Here is a 24,038-nt window from a genome sequence, read left to right on the forward strand (position 1 = left end):
TTAGGTAAGATTGCCCGAAATAGTGTCATGAGCTAGGCATATTTACTGGCACTTTCACTGCTGATCTCTAGTTTCAAAGGGTCACTTTAAAAAAAGTGGGGTTTGTCTGAACCTAGACTTGCCCCAAGTCTGTAGTTATTTCGAGGCTTTTCGAAGTTTTTCTGAAATACAAGCAGTACACGTATGAAATGCCGTATGTGCTAAACTATTTATCTTTTAAATAATATTAAGTCAGATTCCAGACAAGTTTGAACCAAACAAATCTGTCACAGTCTATGGGCTTGAATGGTGAATTTTCACCTGGGATGAAAATATGTTGGTGTTGCACAACAATCATTAACTAATATTTGAATTTAGCATATGAAAAAAGTACTGGATTGATTGTTTAACGATTTATCTAGGGAATGACGTAATCATATTTTGAAAACTATGCCGGCTAGCAAGAAACATATACATTGATAAAATCTCAGCAAATTGCAGTAATTAAACCTTTTTTTTTTTTAAATATACATCATATATTCTCTGACAAGTAATTACTGCTGTATACATTTTCTAAGAGAAATTTATCATTTTATAATTATCATTCTTTGATTATAACTGTGATATGTCATGCAAAAAATTAAAAACTCGTAAATTGATAATTCTCAAAGGCAATAACTTAAAAACATCTGTTGTGTAATTATTATGAGGATTGCTAGTTCAGCAGTTTCTAGGTAAGTCATATAACACAATTTAGGAGCTGTACACTATTATACTCTTGTAATTATGTTATTTCGGACATTTAACTGTTTCATAGGCCTTAATGTGGTTTTTCTTCGTTTAACTTTGTTTATGTGAATTATCATTTTCATATGTAAGCTCTTCATTTCAACTATGAGTTGTATTTTGAGTCTTTTTATACCGATTAAATAAAAAAATAAAATAAAAATAAAATAATCAAGATTTCCGTGCTAAATTTTGCTATATGAAACCATTACAAAGTTTTCAATTAGTTCAAGAAAATTGTACGTTCTGATTGGCTAAATGTTTTTATAATGAAAATTCGTTGAGGGCGCAAACAAAGAAGACGACGACTGTTTAATGAAGACTATCACATAAATATGGCTGCGCTCTTGAGAGAGTTCTGTACAATTTTACATGTACATTTGATCGCTGTTTTTGATTTAATTCGACAACTTTTTACACCACATTGTTATGCAAAAGGTTAAACATTATGTTTAATTTAAAAGAGTGTTAGTTATAGAGTAGTAGTAATGACATCACTGATGTCATTACTATCAACTGTAGGAGGTATGCAGCCTAGCTAGGGAGTAGGAGCCTCTGAGTCTAGCTAGCTAGGCTAGCTAGCCTAGCCCTAATAGATAGGGCCTAGGCCGCGCGCGAACGAATTGGAATCTGCTCCCACTATCCATGTACTACTAAAAAAACGCTCATCGTCGTCGTATTAGGCGTGGTGTAGGCCTAGCTAGTGCATCTGTGGTGTAAATGTGAGTGTGCACAATATTAAGTTAAGCAATAAAATGGTGTAATGCACTTGTCAATTGTATGACTCACTATACGACCCCCGGGAGAGGTGCGTCATGGGTGTGTCATTTACAAATAATTACTGACGCAGGGGTGCGTCAAAAAACCTAGATGGTACGTCACATCAATGAACAAGGTGTGTCAATGTCCGTCACTTTACCACCCACCATATCATAAACAACATGGTCACAGTGTGTCAAAATGGGTGCGTCATGGTCACCTAAAGGTAAGTCACCTTTTTGACGCACGGGTGCGTCATGGTATTCGAAAGTATGACGCACATCGGACAAATGACGCACCTCTCCCGGGGGTCGTATTGTGGGTCATACAATTGACAAGTGCATAATCATTGACCCACTTAATAATTATACTTAGACAGGCTAAACTACAATGATTATGAAAAGAAACTGGTGCTTCCTTGATTAATTGATAATAATATTTTAATTATTAAATAAATTAATAATACACATTTTTCAAACAAACAAATGAACTTTTTATTAATCTAATATGAAACTCAATAGTTTGGATATAATTTAGGTGAGTTGATTAAAATTGTAGTGTTATTGCACACCTTGTATTGTAGACTAAAAAAAGTGATGTCATATTTTCTTTTTAATTTAGGATTATGAAACACTTTGTTGGTTGTCAATATTTACCTCTCACAATATTTTCTCACAAACTATTAGTGTAATTGCATACAATTTTAGATTTCTATATTTTGAATGTTTCAGGTGTTGTCAATCAAAATGGACATATCGCTATAGTTACAGGTGGTGCTTCTGGTATTGGTTTTGAAACTACTAAAAAGTTATGTACTAATGGAATGAGAGTTTTTATTGGTAAGTTAAAGCTCAACGTTATGTGATATGCCCATATATGGACATGGTGAGTGGTGTCATATTTAATGTTTTAAGATAAAACTGTGTCGGTGGTAATCGCACGGGTACGTGCAAAACTGGGGAATAAAGAGGAAACGAAACAACTCAACTACTTGTGCAACAATCTTTATTATTTTGTGACTATTAACATAAAACAAAGCACAACACACATTAAATCATATCACTTCCATATTTAAGCATATCACTACCATATTTTAGAAAATCACACTTTTTTTGTCAAACTAGTTTGATAGTGTAAACATAGCTTAAATACATGCTTATGTACATGTACACTTAAAACTCAAATATTGTAATATTGTTATATCCTATGGATTTCAAGCATCATTATCCTTCCCCACAACTTTATTATCACAAAATCATTAAAAAAAGCTACCGCATACAATTTTGCGTTCAGTGACTGGTACAAAAATATTATTCAGAATGTCAATATTCTTGCAAAAGCTTTTACTTTAATTAAAAATAGAGCTGGCAAGATATTAACTGTTTGATTCTATCGAGAATAAATATATGATATATTAGAATTAAATCTTTTAAGAGCCTCTGATACAAATAGAGCATTTACTATTGATATTTAAAAAAGGATATCGAAAATGTTAATACCACTGTAGAAGTTACTGCAACACTTACTCAACTACAACACTCACTCAACTACAACACTTACTCAACTACAACACTTACTCAACTACAACACTTACTCAACTACAGCACTCAACTACAACACTTACTCAACTACAGCACTCAACTACAACACTTACTCAACTACAACACTCAACTACAACACTCGCTCAACTACAACACTTACTCAACTACAACACTAAACTACAACACTCACTCAACTACAACACTTACTCAACTACAACACTTACTCAACTACAGCACTCAACTACAACACTTACTCAACTACAGCACTCAACTACAACACTCACTCAACTACAACACTCAACTACAACACTCACTCAACTACAACACTTACTCAACTACAGCACTCAACTTACAACACTCACTCAACCTACAACACTCACTCAACTGCAACACACACTCATTCAAAGGTGCTTTTCAACCAACACTCTCACTCTTTGTAGACCCTCTGATATAAATAAAGCTTTCATAATTGAATAAGATAGGATACGGAAAACAAATGGCTAGTACCACTGACGGGGTCACTGACGCTTACTCAACCAGCACTAGACTACAACACTGCACAGCAGTCTACTTGATTCTAGGGCTTATTTGACTGTTGTGAATTTACTATAGCGCTTATTCCACGTCAATTGCAGAGCTTAATTAACTGCGGCGCTTATTCCACATCACTATTCAGTCATTTGCTGCAATAATTCTATTCATACAGTATTTCAGCTTTTGCAACTTATTATATTACTTCGCTTCTTTTGTGATTTAAGCACTTATCTTAATGAATTGTTATTTTATGCTTATGTCTAGCAATAACAGTTAATAACAAATCCTTTGGATTTTTTTTGCATTAATCATCTTTACAGAAGTCATTTGTTACAAAATGTTTATTAAACTGAAACCTGAAATGAGATAATGTATTAAATTTGTAAATTAGATTTAGATTAGGCTTGAATATCTAGTTGCATGTGTACTGCTGTTACAAAGGCAGAATGAGTTACTTAAATGTGCCAAGCTAAATAGGGTGTCTAGAAAACTCAGATCTAGAAAACTCAGATCTCAGATATATCTGAGTTTTCTAGATCTAGAAAACTCAAATATCAATATCAATCAATAACACCCAGCTAAATAGTAAACCTGCGTAAGCTTGTTTCCTAGGACGCAATGCAAGTACATAGACGCAACACTAAAGATACACAAGCAACAGTTTAAAAATCAATTCTGTTGCACTAAAGCTCTGTCTACACTATCAAACTAGTTTGACAAAAGAAGTGTGATGTGCCCAAATATGGTATAGTGATATGGCATCATGTCTATATATGGGCACATCAAATTTTGTTGTCATGTAAAGTTGTAGATAGAGCTTAATACAGCCTTGTTTGCATCCTAGTGTCAACAGAGCTGTAGCTCAAATGACACTATTAAAATACAACTTCAATTTTCTCACAAATGTAGAACAGTTTAGAAAAATAACCTAGTAGTATCAAACGACAAATGATGCGTTATAAAAATACTGCATTGCAATTTGTAATCTAATCCCTTGTATCCATCAGAAAAAAGTAATTTACTTTCAGTTATTTTCTTTTATAATTGGAAATATACGTTACGATAAATTGTTTTCCTGATACGGAGAATGTAGGTGATGTACGTTATAGATTCAACCTTTATAAATAGGGTTTTTATGGCTTTTTTCACTTCCAATCTTCGATATATAAAGTTTTGTTAGAAGTTATTGCCACTGTATTTTTATGGTCATTTTTTATTAGACGTTCTTTTCCCTAAATTATGGTAAATTATGACGGAGCTAGAAATGCTCCTTAATTGTTATTTTTCTGTATTAGTAGTAGTATTAGTACTCTTATACTCTTTCCACATCTGCATAAATTGTTACAACTTGTAACAAGTTGTAACCAGGTTGGATCTCTTAACGTTTATACACACGCATACATAAACCTTGAGAAAAGTTGCGCGCTATTTGATTTGATCAAATTTTATGTGACAAAAAATGTGATGTGCCCAGTGATGGACATGATGATGTCATATCACTAACATATCTGGGCATATCACTACTATATTTGGGTACATCACAATTTTGTTGTCAAACTATTTTGATATTGTTGACAGAGCTTAAGGTCACATATTTTTAACACCCCATTTCATTCTTTTATAATTCTTCAAGTTGTAACTAAACATTATTATCATAGATCAGATCAGTTTTAATTTAACCGAGATTAGTGTTTAAGTCGTTTGTAAACGATAGTGTTATTTGCTATATTCGATAAATATGTATTAAGTATCCATTACAAATTATTTGTACTTAAGAGCTATCCACCAACATTTGATATAAGACATAGCAAATATAATATCAAACAACTTAAAGGCCAAATGACTTATCATGGTTCAGTAAAGCATGATTGTGAATACAGAAATATACAGATACACCTGCTTGTCGTGTACAGTTAACTATAAAAATACAATAAAACGTCATTGATTCCAATGCAAGGGACACATTTATTACCTGTTGAAATGTTAGGTTTTAGAAATTATGTTTATTTTTGTGTTTCACTTTAATAAGTCAAGTTTATTCTCGTTTACTGCAGTTACCGCAGTATCAACCTGATATGCAATTATTTAGCCAGTATTTTTTGGTTTTATGCTTATTGCATACGTTACTGCAGTAAAAAATTGTACTTACTGCAGTAAAGTAATGTTTTAAAAAACCTAGTCCATAGCATCCCTGTCGAATGAGCACAGTTTGGAGGCAGCTGTCTTTCACAAAGACCATTAAGCTCTGTCCACACTATCAAACATTATGTGACAAAAAAATGTGATGTGTCCATATGGACATGATGAGCATTTGAGCATATCACTACCATTTTAGGACACATCAAACTTTTTTAGTCAAACTAGTTCGATAGTGTATACAGAGCTTTAGTGAAGATTAAAGTTGTTTTATGTGCCGTCCACGTCTGCATCGTATGTAATTCAGTCCAGTTGGACTGTGATACAGTACACAGACTATTTTTTCCGACATTTAATGACATAACAAGGTATTATTTTAGGCTACTACTATCAGATCAACCAACATTTTAGTTTAGTTTAAACAGAATCGCTGAGCAAATTCTTTGCTAACCTATAAATGTTTGATTTAATTTATTGATGTCATTGGTTTAGACTGTGTGAACGGAGCTTAACACAAATTAGCTTGGGTATCATACATAAGCTTTAAGAATGAACAAGTTCAGGGAATCTGGATCAAGGGCAGTGTTTCAGTAAAAAGCTAGCTAATTTCTCTAAAAGGATTTTGGCAGAAAGACAAAGTAGTTAGAGAAAAATATTAGAAGTACAGTAATCTCAAATATTTTATTTTCTAAATCAACAATTTGTTGATGATGTGTAATTTTAATTTTGAAATCTTTCATCAAATTTTGACAAAAAACCCTTCAGGACATGGATCTATAAATATCGTGATATATATGACAGATCCGATGATAACAAACTTTTTTACTTAAATGATTAATAGAAACTTCTATTAATTTCAACTGATTGGTGAATTCAACTGAATTCGTAGAAATTGCTGGATCCCCTTTAGTACTGTTTTCTGCATCAAATCAAATTAATTACAGTGAGTTTCTGGTATTCTGGTGTGTGTCTACAAGACTTTTTATATATTGTTAATTCATCAGATATTGTCTATTGAACTGATATGGTTTTGTTTATTACAGTACAGTACATACAGCACTTTATGTTATGTTATTTATTTATTATTCAAAATTTGTTGTTTTGTTTTTGACGATATCAAATTTTTATTTTCTTTTAAGTTCTGTTATTTATTTGTTAATTTCGTAGCTTAAGTTAGTTAAGATAAAAGGTACCAAGCTTGATTAGCTTCGGCTATACCTTGGCTACCTTTTTTATTGAAATTGTTTTTGTTTGATACAATAAAGAAGAAGAAGAAGAAGAAGAAGATTTAATTTTTTTTAAATAAATAATTATAAGTACTTTGTAAAAGTTTTATTGACCAAATAAGCTTTTTTATTTTAGCTTCTAGAAGTGAGGAGGAAGCAAATGATGCAATTGAAAGGATCCGCCGAGATGATCCAGAAGCATCAGTGGAATGGATGTACTTGGACTTGGCATCATTGATGTCTGTCCGTAGATGTGCCAGTACATTCAAGTCTTACGACTTACCTCTTCATGTTTTAGTGAATAACGGTAAGAATGACCATAGATAGATAAATAAAACAATCTAAGCGCAAATGTTTCTAATATGGCACGCAAAATAATGAATCTTCTGGAACAATGTTTTATTAGCTATGTCAAATCATAAAGTTTCTCATCAATTAAGATGAAATATTTATCAAGTTAGTATTTATATTATATTACAGGTAGTAAAAACTATCCAAAAAAAATATTATCATTTAAACTATTTATTTATTTATTTTTTTTTAAATTCAAGAAACAAAATTTATCTGTGGTGCAAAAAGAAAAACTTGACGAATTAAAAGATATCAGTTTTTTAGAATGTTGTATGACTTGGTTGACACTAGCTTCATCTAAAGTCATCTCAAATCACAAATCATTTCAATTCAAAACATATTATACATTTTTTAATTAAAAAAAGTGAAATTGGCCCAGAGATTTTAGAATCAACACCGTAATCAAAACCGATTGTCGGATCAAAAAATGAACATCAGAGATGATTGATGTTGACGTTGTCTTGGAGACGTTTAATTGATGCCTTTCCTTCGGTTTGCATCAAAAAAACGGAAATTGAGGGATTGTCTTTCCGTCTAATTATTGCAAAAAAAATTGGCAATGTTTGCATTTTATATTAATTTGAACAGTCCACTGAGAAAAATATGGATACAATTTTTGCTTCTTATGATAAAGTTAATTGTAAATAAAGAAAAAGTTAAGAGGTTTTTTTCAGATATTAACTTTACATTCTACTGAGAACAAAAATTACGATTTTCTTGCAGTGAGGTTTGACCAAAGGTGCATTTATTTTAATTTTAAATTAAATAAATTAGCTAAAGTAAGTAATTACTAATAGTAAGCATAGTAATAATAATTCAGGTTTAATCTACCAAGTCTATAAAAGAGTGCCAACTGTAGCCATCCAACAAGTGATGATATCTTTTTGTATATTTTGTGCCTAGCTTACCTGGATAAACCAACAATAGCCTCTCTCCCCAAAGAGAGGAAGAACTTTAACATATAAAAATATATTGCATCCCATTTGATAATGGTATACTGTAGCCATCCAACATGTGGATGAAATGTAGTGATGATATCTTTTAGTCTATTTTGTGCCTAGCTTACCTGGATAAACCAACAATAGCCCCTCTCTCCAAAGAGAGGAAGAACATATAAAAATATATCGCACCCCGTTGGATAATGGTATAATCCGGCGCACTGAAGTGATTTATGATCTTTTACTTTAATTTTAGTCCACAGTCAGTGTAGAGCATAATGTACCTTGTTGTAATCTACAGTATTTAGTTTAGAAATATGCAATTTTTTTATTTATTTGTTGGTTTTTAGGTTAGAGTAAAGTTAAAGGAGAGTCATCTTTCTATTATGTTTCATTTAGGTTGAAAAGGACGCAACTTAGTAGATTTATTATGATTATGGGTAATATTGTAACTAGTTGTATCCAGAATTACAGAAGCCTACTGTAGCATAATACTACAAGGGAGCCCTCAGTTTCATTAAATAAAAAAAATTACTAATTTTCTTTTTGCTTTATTTCCCTCAAATACATATTGCTATTTTTATTTATTTCTATTTATTATTGTACTACATTATGACTTCATAACAAACCAAAATCCATATTAAGCTCTGTCTACACTATATCAAACAAGTTTGATATAAAAGTGTGAGGTGCCCACATACTGTATGGTAGTGATGTGCTTACAATATGCATGGTAGTCACATCATGTTCATTTACTGTATGGGCACATCACATTTTTTGTCACATATGATAAAGTTTGATAGTGTAGACAGAGCTTTAAAAATTCAGTCAAAGCTAAAGATAGACAACCCATTTTATGTAGATAGTTGTGATTTTAGCCAATTTCAAATGTCCTCGTATCTAAATGTCCATCTTGATATTCATGAATTATTTGAGATGCATGCATTTGTATGTTTCCTCTAGAAATGAAAAATTATATAAAATAACTACGTGTTTGAGTCAAGTATTGAGTTCAGTACATACTCTTACGAATTTTTGACCTACCATTTTTCGTCCTTCATTGCAATATAGGCAACTATTGCCATTATTAGTTGACACTCTGTCAAATTTAAATGTCAAACCAAGACATTTCTGTACCTGTGTTTTAATAGAAAAAATTTGATCAAATTTGTGATAAATCTTGTCAGTACAAAAAGTAAAATCTAATTTATTGTAGTTTTTTTCTTATTATATGCATTAGTATGGCTCATTCTGACATTTATACATTTCATTTGCTGATTAAAGCAAAACCTCAAATGAGAATTCTAATCTTATTATAGCTCTGTCTACACTATTATTACTGTAGTTTGACAATCTTTTAGTCCATTTCGTGCCTAGCTTACCTGGATAAACCAACAATAGCGTCTTTTTCTCCAAAGAGAGGAAGAATTTTAACATACAAATATATTGCAAATATAAGCTCTGTCTACAAAAGTACTGTAGTTTGACAAAAAATTGTGATGTGCCTAAATATGGTAGTGTTGTGCTTAATGTTAATACAGTAATATGACATCATTATGTCCATATATATAAGTTTGATGGTGTAAACAGAGATTTAGAAGTGTATACATCCAATTCACTGCATTAGTTTATAAATGGCTGTACTGGTAACAAAAAGTTGATGAAAGTACGCAAAGTGAAAATATCATAACAAAATAAGTAATAAGTAAAATAATAAATAGAGAAAATATACAATAAAAATAGAAATCAATTTAAAGCTCTGTCTACATCAAACTTTATGTGACAAAAAAATGTGATGTGCCCATATTAGGGACTAGATGATGTCATATCACTACAATATTTGAGAATATCAGTACCATATTTGTTTTTGGACACATCACACTTTTTTTGTCAAAGTAGTTTAGTAGTGTAGACAGAGCTTTAGAAAACTTAATTTGTACATACTGTGGAGTAGGAAAGTATACATCTACATATGAACAACAAAACAGTTTATACAATTTGTACATACTGTGGAGTAAGAAAGTATACATCTACATATGAAAAACAAAACAGTTATACAATTTGTACATACTGTGGAGTAAGAAAGGATACATCTACATATGAAAAACAAAACAGTTTATACAATTTGTACATACTGTGGAGTAGGAAAGTATACATCTACATATGAAAAACAAAACAGTTATACAATTTGTACATACTGTGGAGTAAGAAAGTATACATCTACATATGAAAAACAAAACAGTTATACAATTTGTACATACTGTGGAGTAAGAAAGGATACATCTACATATGAAAAACAAAACAGTTTATACAATTTGTACATACTGTGGAGTAGGAAAGGATACATCTACATATGAAAAACAAAACAGTTATACAATTTGTACATACTGTGGAGTAGGAAAGTATACATCTACATATGAACAACAAAACAGTTATACAATGTGTACATACTGTGGAGTAGGAAAGTATACATCTACATATGAACAACAAAACAGTTATACAATTTGTACATACTGTGGAGTAGGAAAGGATACATCTACATATGAACAACAAAACAGTTATACAATTTGTACATACTGTGGAGTAGGAAAGTATACATCTACATATGAACAACAAAACAGTTATACAATTTGTACATACTGTGGAGTAGGAAAGGATACATCTACATATGAACAACAAAACAGTTATATACAATTTGTACATACTGTGGAGTAAGAAAGGATACATCTACATATGAAAAACAAAACAGTTATACAATTTGTACATACTGTGGAGTAAGAAAGGATACATCTACATATGAAAAACAAAACAGTTATACAATTTGTACATACTGTGGAGTAGGAAAGTATACATCTACATATGAACAACAAAACAGTTATATACAATTTGTACATACTGTGGAGTAAGAAAGGATACATCTACATATGAAAAACAAAACAGTTATACAATTTGTACATACTGTGGAGTAAGAAAGGATACATCTACATATGAACAACAAAACAGTTATACAATTTGTACATACTGTGGAGTAGGAAAGTATACATCTACATATGAAAAACAAAACAGTTATACAATTTGTACATACTGTGGAGTAAGAAAGTATACATCTACATATGAAAAACAAAACAGTTATACAATTTGTACATACTGTGGAGTAAGAAAGGATACATCTACATATGAACAACAAAACAGTTATACAATTTGTACATACTGTGGAGTAGGAAAGGATACATCTACATATGAAAAACAAAACAGTTATACAATTTGTACATACTGTGGAGTAGGAAAGTATACATCTACATATGAACAACAAAACAGTTATACAATTTGTACATACTGTGGAGTAGGAAAGTATACATCTACATATGAACAACAAAACAGTCATATATAATTTGTACATACTGTGGAGTAGGAAAGGATACATCTACATATGAACAACAAAACAGTTATATACAATTTGTACATACTGTGGAGTAGGAAAGTATACATCTACATATGAACAACAAAACAGTTATATATAATTTGTACATACTGTGGAGTAGGAAAGGATACATCTACATATGAACAACAAAACAGTTATATACAATTTGTACATACTGTGGAGTAGGAAAGGATACATCTACATATGAACAAGAAATATTTCTTACAAAAAACGCCGCGTAACTTTTTGACTGGACAGTTGTAAGAACAGTCTTCATTAATCTAATATAATAGGTCGGCCAATCAAAACGCAAGTGAACAATTGGGACTTTACTTGTGATTTATGTCATTGGCCTGTCAGCACAGTCGTTTCTTTCTAGAATTAAACGCACAAATTTGTATTGGGAATAATGTATGTGGTTATTACTATCGCATTTAGGTATTGATAATAATAATAATATGGCTTTTGAATATATAATTACTGTCTGTAGAATAACATTTATACATTTTCGGTTCGCAATGAAAAGTTATATGAATGGATTTGTAATAGGTATTTATAATAATAGTATATGGGTTGTATTATTGCTAAGCTATCACCAAATCGCGTTATAACATTATTTCTCAGGGTTTTTTGCACCATTGATCAATACCAAACGCGTATCGGTATTATAGTTTTTAATGAATCATTACATTAATAAAAATACCCAATTAAATCAATCGCGTCAGTCCAATTCCGACTTATGTTTCGATCACATAGTTCTGTGTCTACACTGTCCCAACTAGTTTAACAAAAAAAGTGTGATGTGCCCAAATATGGTAGTGATATGCCCGATTATCGTAGTGATATGACATCGTCATGTCTATATAATATGGGCACATCATATTTTATTTAGTTTGATAGTATAGACAGAGCTTAAGGATTATATTAAAAAAATGTTTTCTTACATTTTGAACGGAAGTATTTATTTGTTTATAAGCCCAATTTTCCAGTCTTAATTTTACATTTTGAAAAAAAGTATTTATTTGTTTATAAGCCCAATTTTCCAGTCTTAATTTTACATTTTGAAAAAAAGTATTTTATTTGTTGATAAGCCCAACTGTGCAGTCTTATTTTACATTTTGAACGAAAGTATTTATTTGTTGATAAGCCCAATTTTGCAGTCTTATTTTACATTTTAAACGAAAGTATTTATTTGTTGATAAGCCGAATTTTCCAGTTTAATAATAATGACCCCTTCCACAGTGCTTATACCATATACATTTTACATGATATTGACCGTGGGTTCTTTACGCCTCTGATGCATTTGTTTTTATTGTACCTTTTTAATAAATTATTATATGTTTAGGCCTAATCACACCCAATTTAATGAAACGGTCAGATTCCGATTTCAATTGAACGAAAGTAGTACTGTATTTATTATTCATTGATAAGCCAAGGGTCCCATGGCGTTAGCCGATATCTTGAGCATTTGACTCTTGTAACACAAATCATTCTTCAAAATCTAAAGAAAGAACCTCACACGTCTTTTTTGTGAGTGATACACTATGGATATGCCCACGGAAATAATATGTGGACATTGCAAACAATCATAGGCCTACAGTAACAAACATAACATGGCTAATAAGCATAACATTCAGACTTGCTTGTTTTCTAGTGGATTTTTATTTACTTTAGCATGTAGAATAAAACTAGTAACAGTGGCTATATTAATAATTATACTGATTATCCTTGATGTTATCGCGTCTAATAATAAAATATTTTGTTGTTGATAAGCCCAATTTTTCAGCCTTGATTTTACATTTTGAACGAAAGTATTTATTTGTTGATAAGCCCAATTTTGCAGTCTTAATAATGACCCTTCCACAGTGCATTTTACATGATATTGACCGAGGGTTTTTACGCCTCTATAGGCACTGATCAATACCATAATTAATGTACTTTTTTAAATGAATATTGAAATGTTTCAACACTCCCAGATTTCCTCATCTTTATCGTTTCAAAAATTAATTAAATAATTTTCAGTGTATCACCGGGCGGTTTGGAATTTATTTCTATGCCTGTTGTGTTTATATATATAATATTAAGTATAATTATGAATTCACCAACACTTTCAGGCCCGGGGCCGAGTTGTAGACCAGACTTCCATGCACAGCCACATGTTAAGGAATATGAATCTCTTTATGATTTTAATATGGTTCGAAATGATATTACACAACAACGATTAGACAGCAACTGTGCAAGAGTCAAACTAATAAAATCGGAATGATCAATTAATTGAACATTTACAGCATAAGGCCCATACACTAGGACGATAACTATCGACGATAAATAGACAAATGTGCATTTTTAATACATAAACCAAAAGAAATATAAACAATTCCTTTGATGAAAATTATATTTTCACACGTCCAATCAAATGACGTCATGATTAGTAAGACCAATAATATCGTGACAATACAGCGATTTTATTGTTTTTATTTATCATGACGTCATTTGATTGGAATTTGAAAAACATTATTTTTATCAAAGACAGCATAAATGATTATCCTATAGGTCTAGAACGAAAACCTTTCTAATTTCTTTTGGTTTATGTAAAAAAAATGCATGCTATATATTTATCGTCTGTCGTTATCGTCATAGTGTAATTGGGCCTTTATACAAAAAAAATAAATTGATTACGAAGTTACATGTCATTTTCACCTATCACCAAAAAACTAACCTTTTCAAAACTAATTAATTGTTACGAAGCCAATTTATATTATATATTTCATTAAAACTGAACTTTACGGTAAATGAAGAGTAAGTATCAGTTAATATGAATAATATAACTAGTAGGTCTATGAACTTGCGTCCAGACACAGAACTGTGACATTACTATCATAAATGTTGAAACCACTTATAAAACCTTTTTTTTAAAGAAAATATAATTGTGTTAGGAGAAGACTAATAAACAAATAGATAATGTTCAAACCTTTTTCTGGATTAATTAATGGAGCAGGCGTTCCTAATAATCTTCTGTAGACTGATTGTTCACCTTCTGACGATAATTGATTGGACCCCCCACGGCATCTGATAACCAACAAAAAATTTACGAGGACTGTTTCAATGATTTAATATCTGACGGCGTATTATTATAACATTGGCCTAGATTGAAAGTCAAAGAAAGTCATTGTAAATACCTCCCTTTATGTTGACAGAGCCAAAATAAAGTTTTGACCATTATCGAATGATTATTTGACAGTGACTTATTATAATACCGCCCTAGTTGACAGCAAAAACGAAGTTATTATTTATTGATCAAGATTTTACAGATTTCCGTCTACATCTCAATAATACTGTATTATCAGCAAAGGCTTTCATATAGACTCTCTTCTCCCAGACGTTTTTTGGGTCCAGCAGCTACCTATAAATTATAGTCGAGTTTCCAAATTCACAAAACTGTCAGCCTTAGATACTAAAGCTACCGCTATGAAACAGCTTATTAATGAATGTGTCCTCCTGGGACATAGCTGGCTAGAGCCGCGGCGCGAAAAACAGTCATATATAATTTGTACATACTGTGGAGTAGGAATGCATTCGTTCATACAGTATATCTATCAAACAACATACAGTACTATTTATGTTTAAAGCTAATGTATTTGCTAAAATACATTATTCAATATAAATCAACTGACCACTGCTTTAAGTCAAACAGATTTGAAATTTGTCAACACTCGCACACAATTTCCGAACTGTAACCTCCTTTTTTCAAACGCCAAGTGCCTCAAAGCTATTAATAGAAAAATGTAATCTTAAAGCGGAACATTTATTTTTGCAATTGAGTACGTCCAGTTTGAAAAATTGTTTTTAAACTTGAAAGCTGTTTTAGAGTGAACCTCTAGGGTACAGCTGTATGCTACTTTTAAAAGCTAAATGCTGTGCCCTTTGAGATTACATTCACGGCGACAGTTTGCTTTTGTAGAAAGAGAAGATTAAATTGATTTCAATACATTACTGGGATGTCGTTTTCATCCAGGGACGTTTGCCAATAAATATAAAATCATTGTATCCGCATTTCAAATATCTTAACAGACCAAAATAAAATGTGCATTGAATTATTTTTACACTCACAGACGTACTGTATTGCAGGCCTTTATAGATTAATTTTTGCATTGCATGGTTGAAAAAAGTTTGATATTTTTTCCACATTGTCTGTTAAGTTATGAAGTGGATAATGATGTGTTGATTATGGTGCTGCAGTGGTATTGGTTGTGGTGATGATTTTGAAGATGGTTGTCATATGGTAGTGGGGTTTGTGGTGTTTAATGTACTGTGGTTTTGGTAGTGGCTTATGTAAGTGGTAGAAGCCCCTGGTTTAGCACTCCTAAGGGGCCTCTGAGGCTGGGTAATTTGCATTGGGGCTGCTCATGCCCTGGGCCTTTAAGGTCCGAGGATCCTAGGTTTGGCTAGTGGGATTTCATAGCCGTTATGCTACCTGGGGTTTGGTGGTAACAGTAAAGACGGAAGTTTGTGGTGTTTGTAGTCATTTTGAAGCTACAGTAATAACAGTTCATGGTTGTGTTGGTTATTGTTGAGATGGCTGTGGTGATGGTAGTAGAAATGGGTTTTGGTGGCAAATGTAAAGACTAAAGTTTGTGGTGTTGGTAGTCATTTTGAAGGTACAGTAATAACAGTTCATGGTTGTGTTGGTCAGTGTTGAGATGGCTGTGGTGATGGTAGTGGAAATGGGTTTTGGTGGCAACTGTATAGACTAAAGTGTGACTTGTGTTGTGACTTGTTCATGGTGGTCATTGTTCATGGTGGTCATTGTTGAGATGGCTGTGGTGATGGTAGTTGAAATGGTGGTGGTAATGGGTTAATTCTTGTGGTTGTAATTGTTGGTGGTATTATAACAATTGGTACTAATATATAATAATTGTAGTTTACAGTAGTAAGAAGAAAAAGTGGTTTAGCCAAACAGAACAAACATACAGTAATCAATGCAATATCCTTCTAGTAATCCCTGAAGCCAAACAATTTAACCTAAATACCCAGTAAACACTTTTAAAGATGTTTCATTATAAGAAAATTGATTCAGATGAATTACGACTAGTTTTAGGATGTAAAAGAGGAAATGTAGGTAATGTAAAGAGAAGTTATGGAACAACTATTTCACAATTGATACAGGTGGCTATTATGCCTTCAAGTGTGTTTCTTATTGATCCGTATAAACTGCGATTTATAAAAATGTACCTATATTCTATGTACCAGATGTTTTTAATACAAGAATTACATTTTGGCTTTAAGAAAAAAGTAAACCAAGTCAATTGGACTTGCGTAATTTTTATTGGCAATGTTTAAGGAAATTGTAGAAAAAATCAATGTGCTTCTTTCAACACATTACAGTATTTCCGACTGATAACAATGAAATACATACAGTAGGATACATTTGTTTTATAACATTGATGTCAGTATTATATTATTTAAAGATGTATTGTCTCTTTGACTAATTCAAAAAAATTATAAAAAAAAGATTTCGAAAAAAAGTGGGTCATTTTGAAGTATAACTATTGTTATTAACTTTCACCAAAAATTAGTCCAAAAAAATATCATTTAACTGAAATACAGTCATTTTTTTGTTCAAAAAATAACTTTGACTTCCAGTCAAAGTTTTCGATCAAAACATATCTCATAATGCAATGCGCCTGTTTGGCTACTCTGTATGCATAATCATAAAACTTCCTCGCGATCTGTTTGAAAACACTTTCTCAACCATGAAAAGTTGTAAACAATCCTAATTAGCATCATGTATAATGTGTACTCAGGGTTTGAAATCTTTAGTTACTTTTGCTCGTGACGATTTTCCAGACGAAATGTAATCAAACTAATTTACCTGTTAATTACATAAACTTGTTGTTTTTTACTCAAATTTTTGACTTAAAGTGAATAACTTTAATATTACTTTGATATGGCCAATTTAAATTTAGAATATTTTGACCTTCATTTTTTTGTGTTTCAAGGGACAATACATCTTTAACAAAAATTCCCATCAAAATAGTTTTTGCATTATCATCCAAAATTATACTGTTGCTAGTAGTTTAAAAATCTCATTTTGAAAAAACTGAATTGGATAGTATTTATGAATTTTGAGATCATCAATAATGTGTTAAGTATGAGAATACTATAAAAAACAATTGAATTTGTTTATAAATATTTTATAGGATAAAAATTATTTTACTTTTAAGTGTCATGAATTATAAATTGAACACATGTATAGCGTATCAATAATTAATGTCATTATATTAATTGGACAAGCAAGTTGTTGACGGCTATCTGATAAGAAATTCTGTGGTTTGTTAAATATAGATTGTTAAGGCCGAGGGAATATACAGTACAGTATTGTGTTGTGTGCAGAATTTTTGTTAAAACTTTATATTCATCTTTCATCACTAAATTTTAATCAGATGTGCAGATACTGGTTGGATCAAGGTCAACATAAGTACTGTATATTTGGCAACCTACTGTACTAGACAAAATTTTAGGCCAACAGATATTTATTTTTCACTGTAGTTCTTGGTAGGCCTAATAGCATGCTAATAGTAAGACTTGTCTTTTGATCTGTGAGGGGTACTCATTACTCGCGTTTAACAATACACACTCCTAAAATAGCCATGAGGTGTTCCATTTACACTCATTTAGTCCGGGACATTATCAAACTTATGACTAGATTCCTCCATAACTTTATATTGTGACAGCCATTTACAACACACTTGAATTTGGTAAACTTCCACATACGTACTGTACCAATATACAAAAATCACACCTACAGCACACCTGAATGTGTTTGGAAGTGCAATTTGTTGAACACCTGCATTTTTAAAATAACATTTAAGGCCTAAACTAAGATTAACTGTTAGAGTTATAGATGTATTGTTCCCCTGAAAAAATAATTCTTAACACATTTTTTTTTTAAATATGCTATTTTAATGTAACATAATAGTATAATATCCACTTTGACAAAAAATTGGATAAAATGAATGTATAAATTTACATGAAAAAACTATTATTTAAAGCAAAATATGGTCAAATTGGCTTTCAGCCAATGGGTTTTTGTTGAATTTAACCATTTATTTTGTCATTTTATAAGTGAAAACATTTTTTTTTTCATTTTTTTTTCTACGGAAGTGATTCACTTTATTAAAACTACAATAATAACATATTCAAAGTCTGATTTAATTAATCTTCATTTTTCATGTTTTTTGGGGAAAATTATTACATCTTTAAAAGTATGAGGCCATCTATTCCTATGGCCCTATGCTATTTTACTTCAAGTGTTTAGTTCAATTTTTTGCAAATACAGAAACTGATAAAATCACATCTTTATTACTCTATCTCGTCTTGTTTATGGTTAATGATATTTTATCTTTTTTTCATCAATTTTTTTTTTTGGAATTGAATACTTCAAAATCTTAAAACTAACTGTGAATCATAATAAACTACAGTAATTTGTTATTCAATACTTTTTACATTATAAATTCTAATAACTATGAATATAAAAGCATCATAAACAATATAGGCTATGGGGCATGGCCTTCTATCGTTTCATTTCGTGATCCCCTATCGGGGGGGAGAATAAAATTGCTATGACAATTATAACAAAAATATAGATAATCTTAAACTGGCCGGTCCCGGTTGTAAATTTTACGCGTCAACGAAATATGTTTGTTTTTATATGTATTTTATTGTGATATAGAAGATTTTTGTAGGTCAGTACAGGTCGCACAATTGACCAATCAAAAAATTTGTCTTTTAACTCATGAAGCTGTGCAACAGTAACTGTCCAATCAGATTCCCTTACACAGCGGGATACGGCTACTAGACGATCGTAAACAAACATGTGTTGTTCTTCTGGAGCGCGGAGCAGGAAGATGTCATCTTCTGATGATCAAAAACGTTGTTATTGACACAATACATCTAATTCTGGGACAATATTAACATTCACAGAAACCAAATGGAAAACTTTTTTAATGTGTACAAAAAGTTGGTGCAATCTAAGCGGCAATCAAAAGGAGTTTTGTAGCCGCAAATCCTTTTGAAAATATTGAGAGGAGCTTACCAATACTTGTTACCAATTCCTGGCGACGCTGGATGTCATAAAAAGATGCTATCAATATTTCACTGATTGTAGCAAACAAAGGCGAGCAGTAAAATATGAAATAGAGGATGTTAATTCATCCAACAATGAAGAAGGTAAATTCTATTTGTTTTAATGATAGGTCTAGTCTAGCCTAGGCTAGGCCCCTACTAGGCCTAGTAATTAGTTCATATCATACTGCCTTGCTAAAAAAAGCCTAGCTAGGTAGGTTGGCGGTGGGTAGTCTACAAAGTTTATTTTTTTAATATGTATTAAGCCTACGTAGAGTAGGCTAGGCCTAGTATATAATTTTTTTTAAATATCTGGGCCAACAAAAAATGAACCCATAATTACAATATGAATTAGGCCTAGCTAGGGTGGCCCCAGTATTATTGTGTAGTGGACCTAGTTTGATGGTACCTCCATCTTGGGAAAAAACATTTGCATTTTATTATTCAATGTGGTAATGCATGCAAACCTTGGCAAGTAGCCTCAGGCAAGGACAGAATGGACCAACCTGATGCTTTATGTTGTTATTTGAGACATATTATTTGAATTCTTGTACTGCAATATTAAATAGTGTATAGATGATACTGAACTGATTATATTATTATATTTATTACACAAACATTTAGAATCATAAATATTAATTAGTATTCTTTTTTTTTACAGAAGAATTTCAAGGATTAGAGTCAACAGAAGAGTTACTAAACGAAGGAGAGTTCTGCGATCACATGTAGCAATTACACAAACTGCATAAAAAATGCTGAACGAAGTCGAAGAGTAGCCATCGGCTCACAAACAATTAAAATACCAAAAGCCGAACAGCAAATTCCAGAACAGTTGAAAACATTTTTATCTGCTAATCAAGTTCTTCTTTCAAATATGAAGCATGTGTGAAGCAGATCACCTCAAGGGAATAAATGTATTCATAACATCATCATTATTATGCCATTCTATTTCAGAATCAAATGGAAAAGTTTTAATCAAGAAGAGGCAGACACCAGAATGTTTCTGTATGCGAAGTATGCTGCACACCATGGTGGTAAAGATATTGTTACAATCAGCCCTGACACTGATGATGTTTTTATTATTGGATTGGCATTTTGCAAAAGTCTGCATGGCTCTCACCTATATTTCAATACTGGAAAAGATGCTAATCTCCGAACAATTCATCTGCAGGCTATTCAGGAACATATTGGAAATGATGTTTCAAATGCATTAATTAGACTACATTGCTTCACAGGATGCGATTCAGTCAGCGCTTTTTTTGGGAACGGTAAAGTGAAGGCAATGAAACTCGTAATGGAAAACTCTAATTTATGCATTCTTTTCATTGGGCAATTCTACCAGCAAACTTTCAGATGAATTACTTTGTGATCTAGAAACATTTGTATGTAGGCTGTACAGTATTGTCACAAGAACCAATCTGTCAATGAAGTAAGGTATGCAATGTTCTCAATGAATGTAAGAGCTGAAAATATGATGCCACACAATAAAGATACTGTATATAAACATATTCAGCATGCCAATTCTCAAGCTTCAATTCACAAAGCTAGTTTTATTCAACAACAAAATGCTCCATCTCCTGTTGGAAATGGGTGGAAGATGGCCGATAATAAACTCGTAATTGACTGGATGGAGAAGCAACCTGCTCTACACAGCATTCTCGAATTGTCATCCTGGTCATGTAAAAAGTCAAAATGCAATGAAAGGGTTGCAAATGAAAAATGCTGTGTATCCTTAGGATTCTCTTGTACAGAATTATGCTCGTGCAAAAACTGTAACAATCTTCTTCATACATCAGATGTTTGAAATTGATGGAGATGATAGCGATGATGAGGAAGAGTTTGAGCAGGAAGAACTTTTTAGTGTAGTTTAAGTGTAATTTATGGTTTACAAATGTTCATTTTACTTGGTCTAAATGATTTTAATGTAATAGGCCTATAATATGTAAATTTATATTAAACTATTTTGTAACGTAACGGATGAACCATGAGAAAGTATAAAATAAAGAACCCATGAGATGATAAGCGATATTAAGACACAGGAGTATTATAAGAAACTTTCTACTTTGATGCTTACAATACATTAATATGCCTCTAAAATGTAAATTTATATTAAACTATTTTGTAACTTAACTATTTTGTAACGTAACGGATGAACCATGAGAAAGTATAAAATAAAGAACCCATGAGATGATAAGTGATATTAAGACACAGGAGTATTAATAAGAAACTTTCTACTTTGATGCTTACAATACATTAATATGCCTATAAAATGTAAATTTATATTAAACTATTTTGTAACTTAACTATTTTGTAACGTAACGGATGAACCATGAGAAAGTATAAAATAAAGAACCCATGAGATGATAAGTGATATTAAGACACAGGAGTATTAATAAGAAACTTTCTACTTTGATGCTTACAATACATTAATATGCCTATAAAATGTAAATTTATATTAAACTATTTTGTAACTTAACTATTTTGTAACGTAACGGATGAACCATGAGAAAGTATAAAATAAAGAACCCATGAGATGATAAGCAATATTAAGGAACAGGAGTATTATAAGAAACTTTGCTGTAATAATTTCATTTATTTGTTACTAATTGATTACAATTCTATGTTATACATCTACAATGAAAACAATAATGCAACATTTGATTTATTACTAATTGATTATAATTCTATGTTATGCATCCAATGAAAACAAAAAGTTGCAATTATATAGGAGAGATAATATTAATAAATATTTTGTGACAGCATAGTCATGAATTATAAAGATTGAAAATGCATCTTCTTTTCAGTGTGCTTAAATAAATATTAATTAAGGTTTACTAACAGATACATTTCTTACAAGGACTACAATATTAATCTCAAAATTATGATAAAAATATTGCATGTTAAATGTCAAAGAAAGATACAGTATAAGTTATTCCAATGGAACGATTGTATTTTATCCAGTACTAACACTAACAGAAAATATACAAAATAGAGGGCGCTATTTCTATGTATTTCTTTATGTTGAGAAATTCGATTTTTTTACACCTAAAATTACACTTATTGCGTAACTTTTGAAAGCGGGACCGGCTGAATTTGTGTTAATCTAATTATTAACTATAAACTGTGTGAATATCTTCCTCCCCCCCGTTAGGAGATCACGAAATTCGTTTTCTAGGCCTCTTTTTGGCTCATGCCCCATAGCCTAATACTTTTTATTGTTAAATTCATTTTATAACATTCATCTTAAAGATACATTGTCCCCAAAATTCACGAAAATGAAGATGAATAAAATCAGACTTTAAATAGGCCATTTTACACTTTTAATAAAGTAATTCACTTCTGTAAAAAAAGAAACAACAAATTATTTCACTTATAAAAAAAAAAAAATAAAATTTTAACCAAAAACCATTTTTTGTTTTAGTTTAAATTACATTTTTTCAGGTAAATAATTTTTTTTTTTTCAAGTTTTTGGTCAAAGTAAATAACTATTACGTGAAATTAAAATGGCATATTCAAATAAAAAAAATTGAAAAAAACATTTTTTTTTAGGGGGACAATATATTTAAGCTCTGTCTACACTATCAAATTTTTAATTTTATGTGACAAAAATATTTATATGTGCCCATAATATGGACATATCACTACCACATTTAGGCACATCACACTTTTTGATAGTGTAGACAGAGCTTTAATGACCAGATTAGCTTTTGAGCAGGTACCATAGTTTTTCTATGACGTCAAAGCGTGCATATCAATTTTGCTTATAATCTGACTACATCGTAAGTGTGGCATCAGGTGTCACAAAGACTATTAAGTCTCCTCTTAGTCGCAGTCAAGAAATTAAGTCATAATTAGCCTCATACAACCTAGGGTAACATACACTCTTTATTATCAGATTCTCGCATTTATTGAGAAATTAGAACTAGTTGTTTGTCGGATTTTTAGATGTGCTATTTAATGAGGCAGGTGTCTTAATGTCTTGAAATAATGGAATGCATAATTTATTATGTAGGTGTAAAATTAATGTCAAACTTTTCACCTCCTACGAACAGTAATTACTACTATAGTGTTACATTTAACAATTTGGGTTTTGATTAGACTGCTCGACAACGAGACTACAAACAGTTGCATGCAGTAAGTTAGTCGGATTCAAATTGCAATTCAAATGATTATTGTAGGTTATAAGCACACAATTTGTAGGCCCTGTTCCACCCTCCACCTTATTGCAATATCCTGGATCAGA

General features: G+C 31.4%; 1 protein-coding gene across 1 annotated transcript in view; it reads left to right on the top strand.

Moving 5' to 3' along the window:
• Nucleotides 1-1,100: 1,100 nt before the first annotated feature.
• Nucleotides 1,101-24,038, top strand: part of LOC140049894 (polyprenol dehydrogenase-like) — a 43,388-nt gene continuing 20,450 nt past the window's right edge. The window contains exons 1-3 of the mRNA XM_072094846.1: nucleotides 1,101-1,203; nucleotides 2,256-2,363; nucleotides 7,098-7,268. Of these exons, the coding sequence (XP_071950947.1) occupies nucleotides 1,101-1,203; nucleotides 2,256-2,363; nucleotides 7,098-7,268 (382 nt within the window). The remainder of the gene's footprint in view (nucleotides 1,204-2,255; nucleotides 2,364-7,097; nucleotides 7,269-24,038) is intronic.

Source organism: Antedon mediterranea, chromosome 5, assembly GCF_964355755.1.
Source record: "Antedon mediterranea chromosome 5, ecAntMedi1.1, whole genome shotgun sequence".
Classification (NCBI taxonomy): domain Eukaryota; kingdom Metazoa; phylum Echinodermata; class Crinoidea; order Comatulida; family Antedonidae; genus Antedon; species Antedon mediterranea.